The 15,024-nt window shown below is 32.6% G+C and overlaps 1 protein-coding gene across 1 annotated transcript in view; it reads right to left on the reverse strand.

Moving 5' to 3' along the window:
* Positions 1–15,024, reverse strand: part of LOC145263843 (uncharacterized) — a 649,003-nt gene that overhangs the window by 78,212 nt on the left and 555,767 nt on the right. Inside the window, exons 47-50 of the mRNA XM_080120917.1 lie at positions 14,370–14,837; positions 12,606–12,785; positions 8,824–9,027; positions 4,184–5,083 (exon numbers count right to left, since the gene is read on the reverse strand). Of these exons, the coding sequence (XP_079977043.1) occupies positions 4,184–5,083; positions 8,824–9,027; positions 12,606–12,785; positions 14,370–14,837 (1,752 nt within the window). The remainder of the gene's footprint in view (positions 1–4,183; positions 5,084–8,823; positions 9,028–12,605; positions 12,786–14,369; positions 14,838–15,024) is intronic.

Consider the following 15,024-nt stretch of genomic DNA (forward strand, 5'->3'; position numbering starts at 1 on the left):
ACATATACATAAATATATATATATAGATATATATATACATACATATACATATATATAAATATATATATATTTAGATATATATATACATACATATACATATATATAAATATATATATATATAGATATATATATATACATACATATACATAAATATATATATATATATATAGATATATATATACATACATATACATAAATATATAAAGATATATATATATACATACATATACATAAATATATATATATAGATATATATATATATACATACATATACATAAATATATATATATAGATATATATATACATACATATACATAAATATATATATAAATATATATATATATATAAATATATATACATATATATACATACATATAAATATATATATACATACATATAAATATATATATATGCATATATATATATACATACATAAATATATATATACATACATATAAATATATATATACATATACATACATACATATAAATATATATATATACATATATATATATATATATATATACATACATATATATGTATATATACATACATATATATATATATACATACATAAATATATATATATATACATATATATACACTCACACACACATATATATAGATATATATATACATATATATACACACACACACATATATATAGATATATATATACATATATATACACACACACACATATATATATATATATATATATATATATATATATATATATATATATAGGTTTGAGGACTGGTTTCTCCTATGAAAAGCAACCATTTATTAAGTCGCTGGACAAAGACTTCTGGTTTTAACCAACCATTTGTCCAAAACAATAGCATGTCCAGTGTCGTGACCATGTAAATTTGTTTATATTAATAAAATATATTTTACTCTTCTTGTATTGAGCACTCTTAATAACTTAGTTAAATTCATTAGTTATCATTCTTGAATACCTTTAATTCGAGATATATATATATATATATATATATATATATATATATAATATAAAGCTGAACATGTGTGTGTATGTGTGTGCACATGTGTCTGGTCACGAATAGGCTCCTATATGGTTGACTATTTTAAAAAACTGATTGCATATAATGATAGAAGATATATCAAGGATCAGGAATGGGTATGTTTGATCTGGCAAAACAGTGGTTCATAAAAATTGTGGGGTCTGCGTTTGCGCCTGGCCCCCAATGTATGGAAATAAAAAATGAAAAAAAAAAAAAAAACGTTCACAAGTGTTTTTGATATAGATGTACATAAGAATACTTTGATAAGTATATTTCAACTTAAATAGGGATGGTATAATAAAATTGTGGGGTCTGCATTCGCGCCTGTACTCCATGGAAATATGGTACAAACTTTAATAAAGACTTTTCATATCTATTTGCGTAAGTGTATTTTGATAATTATGTTTCAGTTTGAGGAAATATGGTATAAAAAAATTATTGGGTGTTCGTTCGCGCCTGACCTCCATAGAATGTAAATATGTCACAAAGTTTAACAAGGTTTTTTAAAAGGGGTGAGGGTCCACAATAACACCTTAACTTTAATCTTCATTCATGTTAGCTTTTATTTATTTTTTTAAGTTGAATCATATTGTGTCAAATAAATTCACGTTCTTATTAAAGTGAAAGCCAAAAAAAAAAGTCGGAACTTTAGACAATTCTTGACACAAATTTTGCATAACTCTGTTTTTTTACTTCTCCACTTGCACTTGGCACTCTTTCAAAAATAGATAAATAATAAAAAATAAGAACGTTACTTGTTATTGTGTCAAAAGAAGGAAAAAATCCTGCTCACGTGATTACGTATCTTTTTAAAAACATTTGCATAACCTTTTTATTTTTATTTATATATCTGTTTAACCCTTTTTTTGTCAGTGTACTAGAAGGAATTCAGTTGATTACAACCCTTTCTGCATGTTCTTTACATTACAATAGTACAACCCTGAATTCAACGGCACAATACTACACCGTTCAATACTGTAAAACTGAAACGAAGCTGTTCTGCTGGAAAAGGGCGCCATTTTCTTATTCATATTTATATTGATTCTTTGCTTTAAAAAACTAAAGTAATTACGTGTTTACTTTTTTAATATCCCATTTTGCTGTTTCGGATTATTTTACTAAAGTAAGTAAAGCTTCATTATTTTTCAAAACTGTTTTTGTTTCTTTGTTTTTTGATATTTCATTGATATTATTTAGTAAGAGTGTTTAGCAGAAAAGCCAACAAACAACTACCCGAAAAAATAAATATACAAGAAATAAATGTTACCATAGTCAATAAAAGTTCAGTTCATGTTTTTTTTTGTGTTTTGTAATAGTTTTTAATGCTCTTTACTTGAAATAATTTCAGTGAACCGAAATTAAAACGAAATTTGAGGCGATAACTACTTAAATGAATTTTTATATAAACTACAAATGCCATAATCGAATATTCCTCAAGCACAAAATAACGGAAAACATTAAAATATTCCTTACGTTGATGGAACTCTCTTAAATTATTAACACAGAATGCTCTCTTAAATTATTAACACAGAATTCTTCAAATTGAAAACGGAACTCTCCATTTCAAAGTCGCTGTCATTTTGATTTTTTTTTAAACCGGTTCGTGAATTAGAATTAAAAAACAATTTTTTTTTTACAAACTACTTAAAAATACAAACCAATGAACTTTTCGACCATAAAAGTAACTTTTATTGACTATGGTAGCATTTATTTCTTGTATATTTATATTATTATATATATAAAATTTTCTCTTTGTAAGGAAACATCATTTTGTTGGTCACTCTTGCCTACGAATGGAAACAAAGTTGATATAAAAAAATATATTTTTGCAAAAATTATCTTTACTTTCATCATATTTGCTTAGGGTAAAATTTTTGAGTATCAAAACCTATCTCTTTACAACCCCCTCCTTTTCATAACCTATCATACTTTCATCAATCACAGTCCATTTTATATAGGCTGTTTTTGAACCCAGTCAACGACGGGTACTTCTGCTAGTATATATATATATATATATATATATATATATATATATATATATAAATCTGACGAATTCTCACAAAAATGAAATGTGGAATTATCTGTGTAGCTTAATTGCCATATATATTTTTATAACTTAGTACCTAGCTTTACCTATGTATTGAGCACTGTTGAAGTAAATACTGAAAATTTATGCATAAAATTATTTTTTCGTATATTAATTTGTGATAAAATGAAATAGTCATATATATATATATGTTGATTTTTAAACGATAATAAGGTTGGAGATCTTTTTCCTTGGAAAATCCCCAATATTTTTTGGATGTAAACAAATATTATTTATTATTTTATCTTTACTCATAAAACAGTAATCTACGGACATGCATGTTTCGAGGTACTACCCCACCTCAGCGTAACTTGACCGTTTCTAGGAATTGAACCTCAGACCATGTGTATTATTATGGTCTAATGTGTTAGCTGTTATGCCACGAAATCCTCGATCACTTGTTATTTTTATCACTTTTAAACTCATGTAGATTTTTTGCTGATTTTTAAATGATAATACGGTTAATAGCATCTTCAACCTTTATAAGTAAAATAAAATAATGGCACTTGTACAGTTCAATCAAGACATTAAAAAATGAAAATATCGAAAAAAGGTTATATTGTACGTATCCATTATGGAACGAAGTCCTCCGGAAAAAAAAATTTCACTTAATTTGATCGAGTAGTTTTTTTTACAGCGAAAAAGCCTGTTTTTATGACAGCACTTTGAAGATAGACATCTTGGAATTTTTTTGAACACGCCACGGGGAGATAACTCAATTTAAAGCACCGACACTCCCTCCCCATCTTTAGTACTAGCTTTTCTTCCTAAAAATCGAACCTTTTGCTTGGTATCATAACAATTTTTTTTTTTTTGCTGTAAAAAAAAACACAAACTACTTGATCAAATTAAGTGAAATTTTTTGTTTGGAGAACTTCATTCCATAATGGATACATACAATTTAAACATTTTTTGATATTTTCATTTTTTTAATGTCTTGATTAAACTGTACAAGTACCTAATAAATAAATATACACACACACACAAACACACTTTACTTTATATACGGAGAACACAACACTTACAACAGATTCACATATAAAGACAATTAAAAAATAATAATAAAAGTCTTACTATAGACGCTGCAATTTCTTGCTCTCTTGCAGTTTCCACCGATGAGTTCACATTGACTGAACCACATTCATCTTGGTCGTCTGAACCACTTCGTCCCAGACAAAGCCGGGCCATTTCTTGGGCACGGTCGAGCAGTTGACCTTGGGTTTTCATCAACTGGTCTTTGACATTACTCAGTTCACTGTCTCTGTTGCCGAGTTCATTTAGTAAGTCATCCACCTCAGCACGAAGCACAATAATCCGTCCCTCGGAATTTAATACCTCCTGCTGCTCCTCCTCCAAGAGAGTACGGTACTTTTGCTCGTTGTCATGGTAAATAGTCATAGCATTTTCCTTCGTTTTGAGTTGCATTTCATAGCCTGAGATCATCTTATTTTTCGCATCAAGTTCCAGTTCCAAGCGCCGGACTTTTCCCAACAGGGTGGTAATCTCTTCGGACAACTGACCGCCATCTTGTGCGGTCTGCAGATACGTATGGCTAATCTCAGCTTCTTGCGAGCGGAGCTGTTGGTGGACATCGGTCAGTTCACACTCGAGACGCTCAACATCTGTCTCGCGTTTCTGGATCTCGCACCAGAGGTCAGTAAACTTGGACTGGATGGCCTGTGAGTCGTCAAGCGAAGATGCTTTCAGTTCTTCCGACTCAGCCTTGAACAACCGTTGCCTAAGTTCATCGATTTGTGTCTCGCCTGCGAGCTTCGCCTTCCACGTATCCTGCAGTTCTTCCTGCAGCTTTTCGGCCTTGCAGCTAACCAGCTCAAAGCGATGCCTTTGCTCACTTAGCGACGTCTCAAGTGATTTGATCTCAAACAACCTTTCCTCCAACTCTGCTTCCAACTCGCATATACGTTCGGACTTTTGCTGATCTACCTCCTTAAGTTTTTCAAGCTCCAGTTGCAGCTGCAAGGAGAATAAAGACAATTATAATAAGCAAACCTAAATAAAACAAAATCACAAATAGAATCTTTATAATAAGCCTATCAATTCTGTTATTTATAATACTTAGTACTTTGATCTTTTCAAATATACCATTTCATCTATATATATATAAAAGTGTGCACAGTTTATGCATGTCCGACAAAGGCTTTTTTCACCGGGATTCTCGAGGGGGGGGGGGTACTATTTCTTAGAACTGTTTGCATACCCACTAAATGATAATATGTACGACTTGCAAAGGGACGTCGTGTTTAGACTTATTTTGATCGACTTTTATAAAAATCGCGCTATTTCACTGTGTCGCCTGTTTGTTCAGCTTTTTAGTATAAATAAAGTGAAACTAAATTGAAACGTTATGTGTTCTCGGCTTTCACCCCGGAACGTCCAGAAAGTAAATCAGCTTTTGATCAATGTGATGAAGACCATCATATCAGACAATTATTTTCATTTGGATACCTCCATTTTTTATGGGGAGCTGGTTTTCAACCCAACATCTTGGGGAAACAAAACCAAAACAAACTTAACCGCGGTATTGATGTTTAACCTAATTCACTTTTTAGTTAAGTCATCATGCTTTTTTTTTCCCCATTTTCTCCTCAAAGATTCTGGTTCGAGCATACCTCCCTCCCCTGAACTTTTTTTTTTTTCAAACACCTGGGCACCGCCGAACCATTCGTTTTTTAATTGTTTTTTTTTCTTATTGTTTTTTAGAAGATTTAACATTTTTTTTTTAATAATATTTAAACAGGGTTATTACTTTGCTTTGCTTTGATTTTACCCTCCTCCGCCCCTAAACACCCGGGCAACACTGGGTACCCCCGCTAGTTGGTTCATAAAAGAATTTAACCTTTTCAAAGATATATATACACACATATATATATATATATATATATATATATATATATATATATATATATATATGTTATTTGTTATTTGTTTTTGCGATACGTTTTGAATGAATTCAATTTTTTATGAAAGTGCATTTTTACCTAGAGGCGAGTTGGGAATAATTTTTCCTTTAACCAACTTGGTACCCTCACATATTGTTTTTAAAATATAAAAAAGAGAGTCGCAAACCTGATAGGCCCTGAACTGGCATCTAAGCTTCAGCCTCTGTCCCATCGACGAAATGTTGCATCCCTCTGCCTTTTCTACAAGTATTTTAGTGGTGAATGCTCTGACGAACTGCAATCACTTGTGCCCCCACGACGTGTGCACCCTCGACAAACCCGACAGGCTGCTAAATCCCACCCCCACACTGTAGAGATCCCTAGATGTAAAAGATCTTTTTACTCCAATAGTTTCTTTCCCAGAACCGCTAGACTCTGGAATTCCATCCCAGGTCCCTGCTTCCCCAACAGTACTGACGTGCAGAAGTTCAAGTGTAACGTGAACCGACACCTTGCTGCCCAAATCCCTACATAGTACCCCAGTAGTTGTTGCCCCTGATAGTAGCCCCCTACACCAAAGTGGCAATTTGCCTTGTTTGGGGTGAAAATGTAATAAAAAAAAAAAAAAAAAAAAAAAATTTATAATATAATATATATATTATATATATATTAAAACATACATACACACACACACATATATATAAACATACATACACACATTTAAACATAAGTGGAAATCTCTCTAGAGCTCTTTCGACTATCATCTCATCAAGAGAAAACCAATAAAATACAATGAAAAATAATATTATTGGCAAAATAAAATTTTTTTTTAGCATTTAAAATGTCCCATTTATTTAAAATTACCCTGAATAGGGGATAATGGAGTAAAATTGAATAAACTCATTGTTAGAAGCATTATTAATTGCTCCATTTCAGTTTCCTTGCATTTGGTATATACTACAAGACCTACCTTTCATTCTTTTTGCAAGGATAGTTTTCCTTACATCCACAACAGTAATATTATTTATCAATTTAAATGCCAGTGTGATGCTGGTTATATAGGGTGAACTTCTTTGCATTTGCAGACTCGTATAAACAAGCATATTTCATTCAAGATTAGACAGGGTAGAGTAGGATCTATGAGTCTCCCTTCATCTGCAACTTTGGACTCTGCTATTGGCCAGCATTTGGTTGAGAATCCATGTTGTGCCAATAAGTATAATATAGAGTGGTTTGAAGTACTACATAGAGCGGATTCCAAAAATCGTTTAAAAATTTTGAAATCTGTCTCTATTGGAAAAACCTTCTTTATGCCAGCAGCAGAAACTGATAAAAGCATTAAATCTATTTGGGGAAATTTGATCCCCTCCCTTTCGTTTTTCGGTTTGTTTCTTTTTCTCCAACGCGGTGCCATCTTAAACAATTTAATTCAATAAACGTTTATATTTTAATCGTCTTTTGATACCTTAAATAATAAAAAAAATTCCCCCATTGCTCTTTATTTTTGTTAATAATACTTTTTATTGTATATAATATATATATCATATATACATATATATAACAATTTTCTCCTCATGTGATGATATCTGAAAGAGTGCTAGAGAGATTTCCACTTATTTTTAAGTGTGTGTATAAATTTTGTACCTCTAAACATTCAGACCATATATTGGGTTTTAGATATGTATGGCTATGTTTCCTTCCTCTTATCTATTTGCCTTTCTGGTACCTAACGTACTTAAGCTTTTATGCATTTTTATTCTCATAGCATTTATATGCTAGTTAACATGTCGCAGAATGGATCTTGTAATCTTATTATTATTAAATTTACTTATATATATTATTATTTCATTTAAAGATTTTTTTTATATATTAGTATAAATAGTACTCATATTGTTCTACATGTAATTATTGGGGAAGTAGTATTTTCCACCGGAGAGCCATGTATTTAACAGCTGTCCAGTTTTTAAATCCTCGAAACAGCTACATGGTAGGCAGCTGAAGATCCACGTTTTCTATTTAAAAAATTTTAGTTAAGGTTTTCTTTTTTCATCCTGATATAGTTGAATTCTCTTTTATAATGGAAGACTTTTGAGAAATCGGCTTATGCAAATGCTAAGTCTATTTAACAATTTTAGCAGAGGCTTCCCCCCCTCCCCCCCATCCTTATATAATTGAATTCTCTTTTGTACTTATAAACTGTGATAGGTTAAATTTAATTTCTTTTTTTCTGGGAATTTAAACTGCATTCTTTATTTTTATTTTTACATTTTTTACTTACTCTAGACTATATATATATATATATATATATATATATATATATATATATTTCATTAAATTAAAATAGACCTTTTTTTTATATATATATTATTAGTATTTTTTTATTTTTTCGTATATTAGTAATAATAGTAATCATATTATTCTACATTGTTTTTTACGGGGGAAGTGGTATTATCCATTGGAGAGCCATGTATTTAACAGCTGTCCAGTTTTTAAATCCTCGAAACAGGTACATGGTAGGCAGCTGAGGATCCACGGTTTCTATTTAAAAAAATTTTTAGTTAAGTTTTTCTTTTTCATTCTTATATAATTAAATTCTCTTATAATTGAAGACTTTTCAGAAATCGGCTCAGGCAAGTGCTAAGTCTATTTCTATTTAACAATTTTAGTTAAGGCTTTCTTTTTTTTTTTTTTTCATCCTTATATAATTGAATTCTCTTCTGTAATTATAAACTTTTTAGAAGTCGGATTATGTAGGTGCTAAGTCTGTGATAGGTTAAATTTTTATCAGAAAACAAAAAAAATGTTCCTGCTTACCTCATTTATGTGTTCTTTCTGCTGTACAATGACTTTCGGTAAGGCATTAGATTCTCCATCATCCTGACCAACACCATCATCCTGACCAGTATCATTCGTTTCTTCTTTTTCTTGGGTCTCTTCACTGCTTTTCTCTTTGCTAGACATCTTCAAGTTTTCGAGTTCTCCCAACACTTCGTTCAGTTCCTCATCTTTCTTCAACAACTGGAGGGGAAAAAAAAATAATAATAAACAAAATTATAGTCAGATGGAAAACAGGCAAACGGAAGATAGTTCCACAGGCGTGCAGTTCTAAGAAAGAAGCTTTGTTCATGGAATCTATGTTTTGGTTTTGGCACAGATAAAGAGTGGGGAATATTATTAATAGTGGTTTCAGCTAGACGAGTATTTTTCGTGAAAATTTGGCAAGATGGGGGAAGATAGATTGGAGCTCAGACGAGCACTTGCGTTGTATTTCTGTCGTCTAATGGTGAAATATTGTAAACTCTCACCCCCCCCCCCCCAAAAAAAAACGTGATTTGTTAACTCTTGATTACTTTATACAAACTACCTAAACGAATTATCTGAGGGCTAATTCATGGGGCTTTCTCTATTTTTCCACAGAGTGAGTCGAATGAGTCTTTTTTTTCTTTTTTTTTATGCAAGGGTCACCACTTATCAAGGCCCGGAGGCCACTCAAGGATAAGGGTTACTGAGTGTACAATAGTCAATGGGATAATATAGTAATCGTTAGTAGTGGGAATTTGGTAATTTGGATTACTTAAGGAGACGGTTCATCAAGAATTTGTTTACATTGGACTTGAAGACAACCAAATTGTAGTCAGATGGGAAACAGGCAAACGGAAGAGAGTTCCACAGGCGTGCAGTTCTAAGAAAGAAGCTTTGTTCATGGAATCTGTGTTTGGTTTTGGTTTAGGCACAGATAAAGAGTGGGGAAAATTATTAATAGTGGTTTCAGCTAGACGAGTGTTTTTCGTGAAAATTTGGCAAGGGGGGGGGCATAGATTGGAGCTGAGACAAGCACTTGCTATGGAAATAATGTGTCGATGTTATTTATCCTCCTATTCATACATGCTTACATCCCTCAGTTTTTTTCTTATTTTTTTACAAAGGAGTCACCCCTTATCAAGGCTTCGAGGCCACTCGAGGATAGGGGGGGGGGGGGGTTAATGAGTGCATAGTTGTCAATGGGACTATGTCGTAGTAATTGTTAGTAGTGGAAATTTGGTAAATTGGATTACTTAAGGGGATGGCTCATCAAGAACTTGTTTATGTTGAACTTAAAAAAGACCACATTGTAGTCAGTTGGAAAGCAGACAAACGGAAGAGAGTTCCACAGGTGTGCAGTTCCAAGAAAGAAGCTTTGTTCATGGAATCTACATTTAGGTTTAGTCTCAGATAAAGAGTGGGGGAAATTATTAATACTGGTTTCAGCAAGACGTTACGAAGTCTATTTTGAACTCTGTCAATGCAGGATTAGCTACTTCTAGCAGCTCCTGCCCAGATGTGGAATAGTACTCCATTCTTGAACGTACTTGGCGCTTATACAGATAGAGAATTGTATCAGCAGTGAGATATCTACTGGAGCGGTAGAACGATCCCAGCATTTTTCCAGCAGCCTTGGCAACAGATTTGATGTACGTGTTCCAGTATAGATACATTTTATTTTTTAATTTAATATTTGCTTAATATATACATTCTTCATTTCTAAGCTAATAGTTTTTCTTCATTATAATAGCAAAATTCAAAATACTGTATTTGAAGTAAAAACAATGCTATCTACTTAATTGCCATGTCACAGTAATGAACATATCCAAAAATTAAGAAAAACAATACAGTAGAAAATTGCTTATTAAATAAAATAATTTTCTAAGACAATTAGCCAAAAAAAAAAAAAGAAGAAAACCCGGAGACAACAAGAAGGTAATTCTTTTCTGGAAACTGAAAATCTTAGAAAAATTGAGAATGCGTTAGTTTAGTGTTAACTGTTTGAGGCACTTCCGCCAGGGAATGCTGATGGGGCTGCACAGGCATCTTTTGAAGGATCAGAGCGTTGATTTGTCAATCCTATTGCTCCACCTTAGTGTCACATTTCTCGCGGTGGGAAGGAACTAAATACCATGACAAATTTTAAATCCACGACTAGTGCATCCCGCATATATTGTAATTCATTTAATAAATTGCATTTATAAACTAACAAGAATACTAGTTGTGAATTCTCTTCACCGTTTCAACTTTTTCAGGAACCGATAAAGGAGGCTAACATATTAACACTGTATCTCCAGTCTTTAGAGATGGAGATTTTTGCAGAGACCTACAACTACACAATATCAGTAGACCAATTCTTTGCAGTGTGACAACATAAGGTTAGGCTAGGAGCAAAGTGTAGTATCTGTTCTGATACTACACTTCACCTTCTCTGACCTCGATCAGTGGAGGAGAAATCCTTTTAGATTGAGGCAATTTTTATTTTTGTTCCTATCCAGAGTGCCCCTTTTTGGGGGAGCTGGATTTTCCCCACATTAAAAACCAACCTTGTGTCTAACTCTGCCCTTGTGGGGGCAAGTAAATAGGAACATTAACTTAAATGTATAAACATTAATGGTAATGCGAGTGACTAATGATAAAAAAAAAAAAAAAATTAAATTAAAATGACCACTCCCTCTTCTCGTCGACTGCATGAATATGCGTGGGCTCTCTATTACCACTAGAAATAGAAGCATTCTCTTTAACTAATCCCATCTAAATATATTCTTTACAAATTCATCTATTGCACTTTTTTTAAATTTTTTCTTTAGTCGGATAAATTATTTTCTGCATTTTCTTGAAAAACTTCAATCAATTTCAACAAACAATGTCAACATTAAGAAAAAGACTCCAAATCCATGAAAAGGAAACCGGAAGCCATTCTTTGATGAAACAAAAGTCTTCTACCTCACTTACATGTTTCATGAATCGTTTACAGTAGAGCAAAATAAATATTTAAAGTTTTCAGAGAGAGAGAGAGAGAGAGAGAGAGAGAGAGAGAGAGAGAGGTGTCATTAAAATGGAAAGGGAAGTGTCATTAGAATGGAAACTGAAGAGGACGAGAGAAGAAAACAGGAAAATAAAAAGATAAAACGAGAGATAAGAAGAAAAAGAAAAAAAAAAAAAACAGAAATAAAATTCAGCGATAAAGCTCTAGCAATTTAGCAGAAATCAGCCTTTTCTCATTTGATTTCGTTGTTTTATGGCACATCAACCCTTTTTCAGGTTATTTAATGCCAAATCCAGTAATCTTGGGAAAAGTTTTTATGCTTCAAGTTCTTTATATCTCCAATAACATTTATTCATTAAGTTTGCTCTGTTTATTTTTGTTGCACAGCATATCAACCCAACCCTTTTTCAAATTATTTGACTGCTTTTTTTTTTTTGCCTACAAAAATTGTTTTTATTTTTTGTTTGTAACTTTGTAGAACATGATTGAATTTTGGGAGTAAATGGAGAAAAAAAACCAACAAAATTAATATTTAGTGCATTTTAGATCAGAAAGCCAGTATCTTCAGACAGCCTTTTCTAGTAAGTAACACCTCTTCTAATAAAAAAAAAAAAAAAAAAAAAAAAAAAGAAAGCCAATTTTTACCAAAAAGCAAAGAACCTGCATATAAGTGGAAATCTGCTTTTTCTAAAATTAAAAATAGAATTCTTCCAAAAAGTGGAGAATTCACACCCGTGTTAACTCCCCATTTTTTGGGGGGGAGGCGGGGGGTGGTGGGTGTCATATGAAATTGACAAATATTTACCTCATTTTGTAATTCTTCGACTTCTGATCGCAATACGATCGTGCGTCCTTCCTCCATACTGATCAATTCATCTTTCTCCTGATGCATCTTAACCAAAGTCATGTAACTTTTTTCCCGACGACTGATCTCTGCAGCTTGATCGTGTACGACCTTCTGCAGCCGTGCCACCTGTTCCTGCAGCTGCAAGAGAAAATAAAGAAAAACAATATTGATTTAATAAGAAATAAAAAAAAATACAGATGTGGAATTACTCGTAGGTTAAGAGAGTTTATTTGCAAAAAATGTAAGACAATTCCGATGTAGAGAAAGTGTATTTGGATGGCAAAGCTATTGAGGTTGTCAAGAAATTTTGTTACCTTCGTGATAACAGTGATAGAATGGCCGGATGTTGGTCAGTTTCTGTGTCTGCATATCAAAAGAGGGATATGTCTGGGAAATTCTCAACTACGAGCGCTGGATGGTACACCCATAAATAAATTTTCTTTCCTAGAACAGCCCGTTTCCGCTAGCCTGTTTTCTGGCTAACTACAACATGGTCGTTTTCAAGTCTGATATAAACAAATTTTTGATGTCCTGCCCACTTAAACAATCAAATTCTACTTAACTTCCACTAATAATGATTACTAAGCTGTTACTTCAGTGACCACCTTACACTCATTAACCCTTATCCTCAAGTGACCTTGATAAGCGGTGACTCCTTTGTTAAAATAAAAAGACAGTTGTTGTAAATTATTAGCAAAATACAGAATGTTTCATCTCTGTACCATCAAGTGTGAAATTTTTACCGATGGTTATCTTGTGAATGCTGACCAGTTTCTGTGCCTGCATATCGAAAGAGTGATATGTTGAGAAACTCTCACCTCCAAGCACTGAATGGTACACCCACATATTAAGCTTTGCATTGACCATTAAAGCAATAAACGACCATATCTAATTATACTGAATCTATATATTAATATCTTAGTACCTTTAACATATGTACATACATGTGTTACAGTTTCCAGATTACAAATTATTCTATCGGAAAATCCTATTTATTAAAAGGAGGATAGAAGGTGATACCATACTACGAACATTAAATTAGTATATAAATACACTAATTTAATGTTTATAGTATGTTATCCTCCTTTTTTGATCATCAAAAATGTAATGTAAAAAAATTTTAAATAAAAAAAAAAAATGATGTCGCTTTTGGGTTGTATGTGAAACTAATACCTTCTAAGTCTACTGGCTAGGATCCAATGGTAGTATCTGTCCTGTCTAAAGATATATTTACATACAATGTAAATATGTCACAGACTCCTATATGGACATTCGAGATAAACCATAATAACTAGATATATTCTTACACTACATTAACCAGATTACTTACATAAATACTTCCGTTTGTGACAGGCTTCCATATAATAGAAATATGTCACAGACTCCTACAAGGATTTGGGGATAAATCATAATAACCAGATATATTTTGGCACTACATTAACCAAATTACTTACAGTTTTTTTTACAGTTTTAGCAAAAGGGCTACAATAATATCACAGGTCTCCATTCACACTGATTGTCCACAAAATGCCCAGCAGCAATATATTACATATGAAATATGTCTTTGTGGAATTTCCACAGATCCTGCTAGTTATATATATTGTGTTAAATAAAACCTAGAAAATAAACTCATTAACCTTGTCCTTGTATGGTCTTTGGGCCTTGATAAGTGGTGATTCCATTGTAAAAAAAAAAAAAAAAAAAAAGACCTGTTTTTCTTACCTTTGGAATTTCTTGATCCTTTGTGCTCATACGCATTGCCATTTGCTCTTTTTCCTCCTCCAGAGAAGAGATTGTATCCTTAAGTTCCGACGACGTCTCATTGCACTCCTTAAAGCGCTTGTCTCGCTCAGCAATTTGACTCTGCAGAGTCTCAATGTTCTGCTGCTGCACGCCAAGCTGTTGTTCAGCAACAATGAGGCGTTGTCGCACTGTCCCTTCATTTTCGTCACGTTCTAAGAGTTCATTCTGCAACTGGTGCAGATGCTCCTCGCGTTCTCGCAGTTGCAGCTCTGTCTGCGAGTATTTCAGGTGCCAGTGGTCCTCCCTCTTCTGGAGCTCACGGATCACCTTGTTCGAGGAATCCACATGCTTCTCCAGAGTTTGCATTGCGGACACATTGCTCGACAACTTCTTCTCTTTCTCTTGAAGATCGGTTTTCAGTTTTTCAATCTGAGGTTTCAAATTATCCTTGAAATTAAAAACAACAAAATGAATGAAGAAAATCAAGCACACATTTATTAAAGAAAAAAATTAATTTAAGTCAAACACACAGCTGATGAAGGGTATTTCCCGGAAATATTATACAACATGGAAATTTCATTTGACCATGCTGATGCAAGAACACAAGTATAAAATACTAGCAGGCTGCCTGGTG

The sequence above is a fragment of the Euprymna scolopes genome, chromosome 39 (genome assembly GCF_053919585.1).
Source record: "Euprymna scolopes isolate OS-2025 chromosome 39, ASM5391958v1, whole genome shotgun sequence".
Classification (NCBI taxonomy): Eukaryota; Metazoa; Mollusca; class Cephalopoda; order Sepiida; family Sepiolidae; genus Euprymna; species Euprymna scolopes.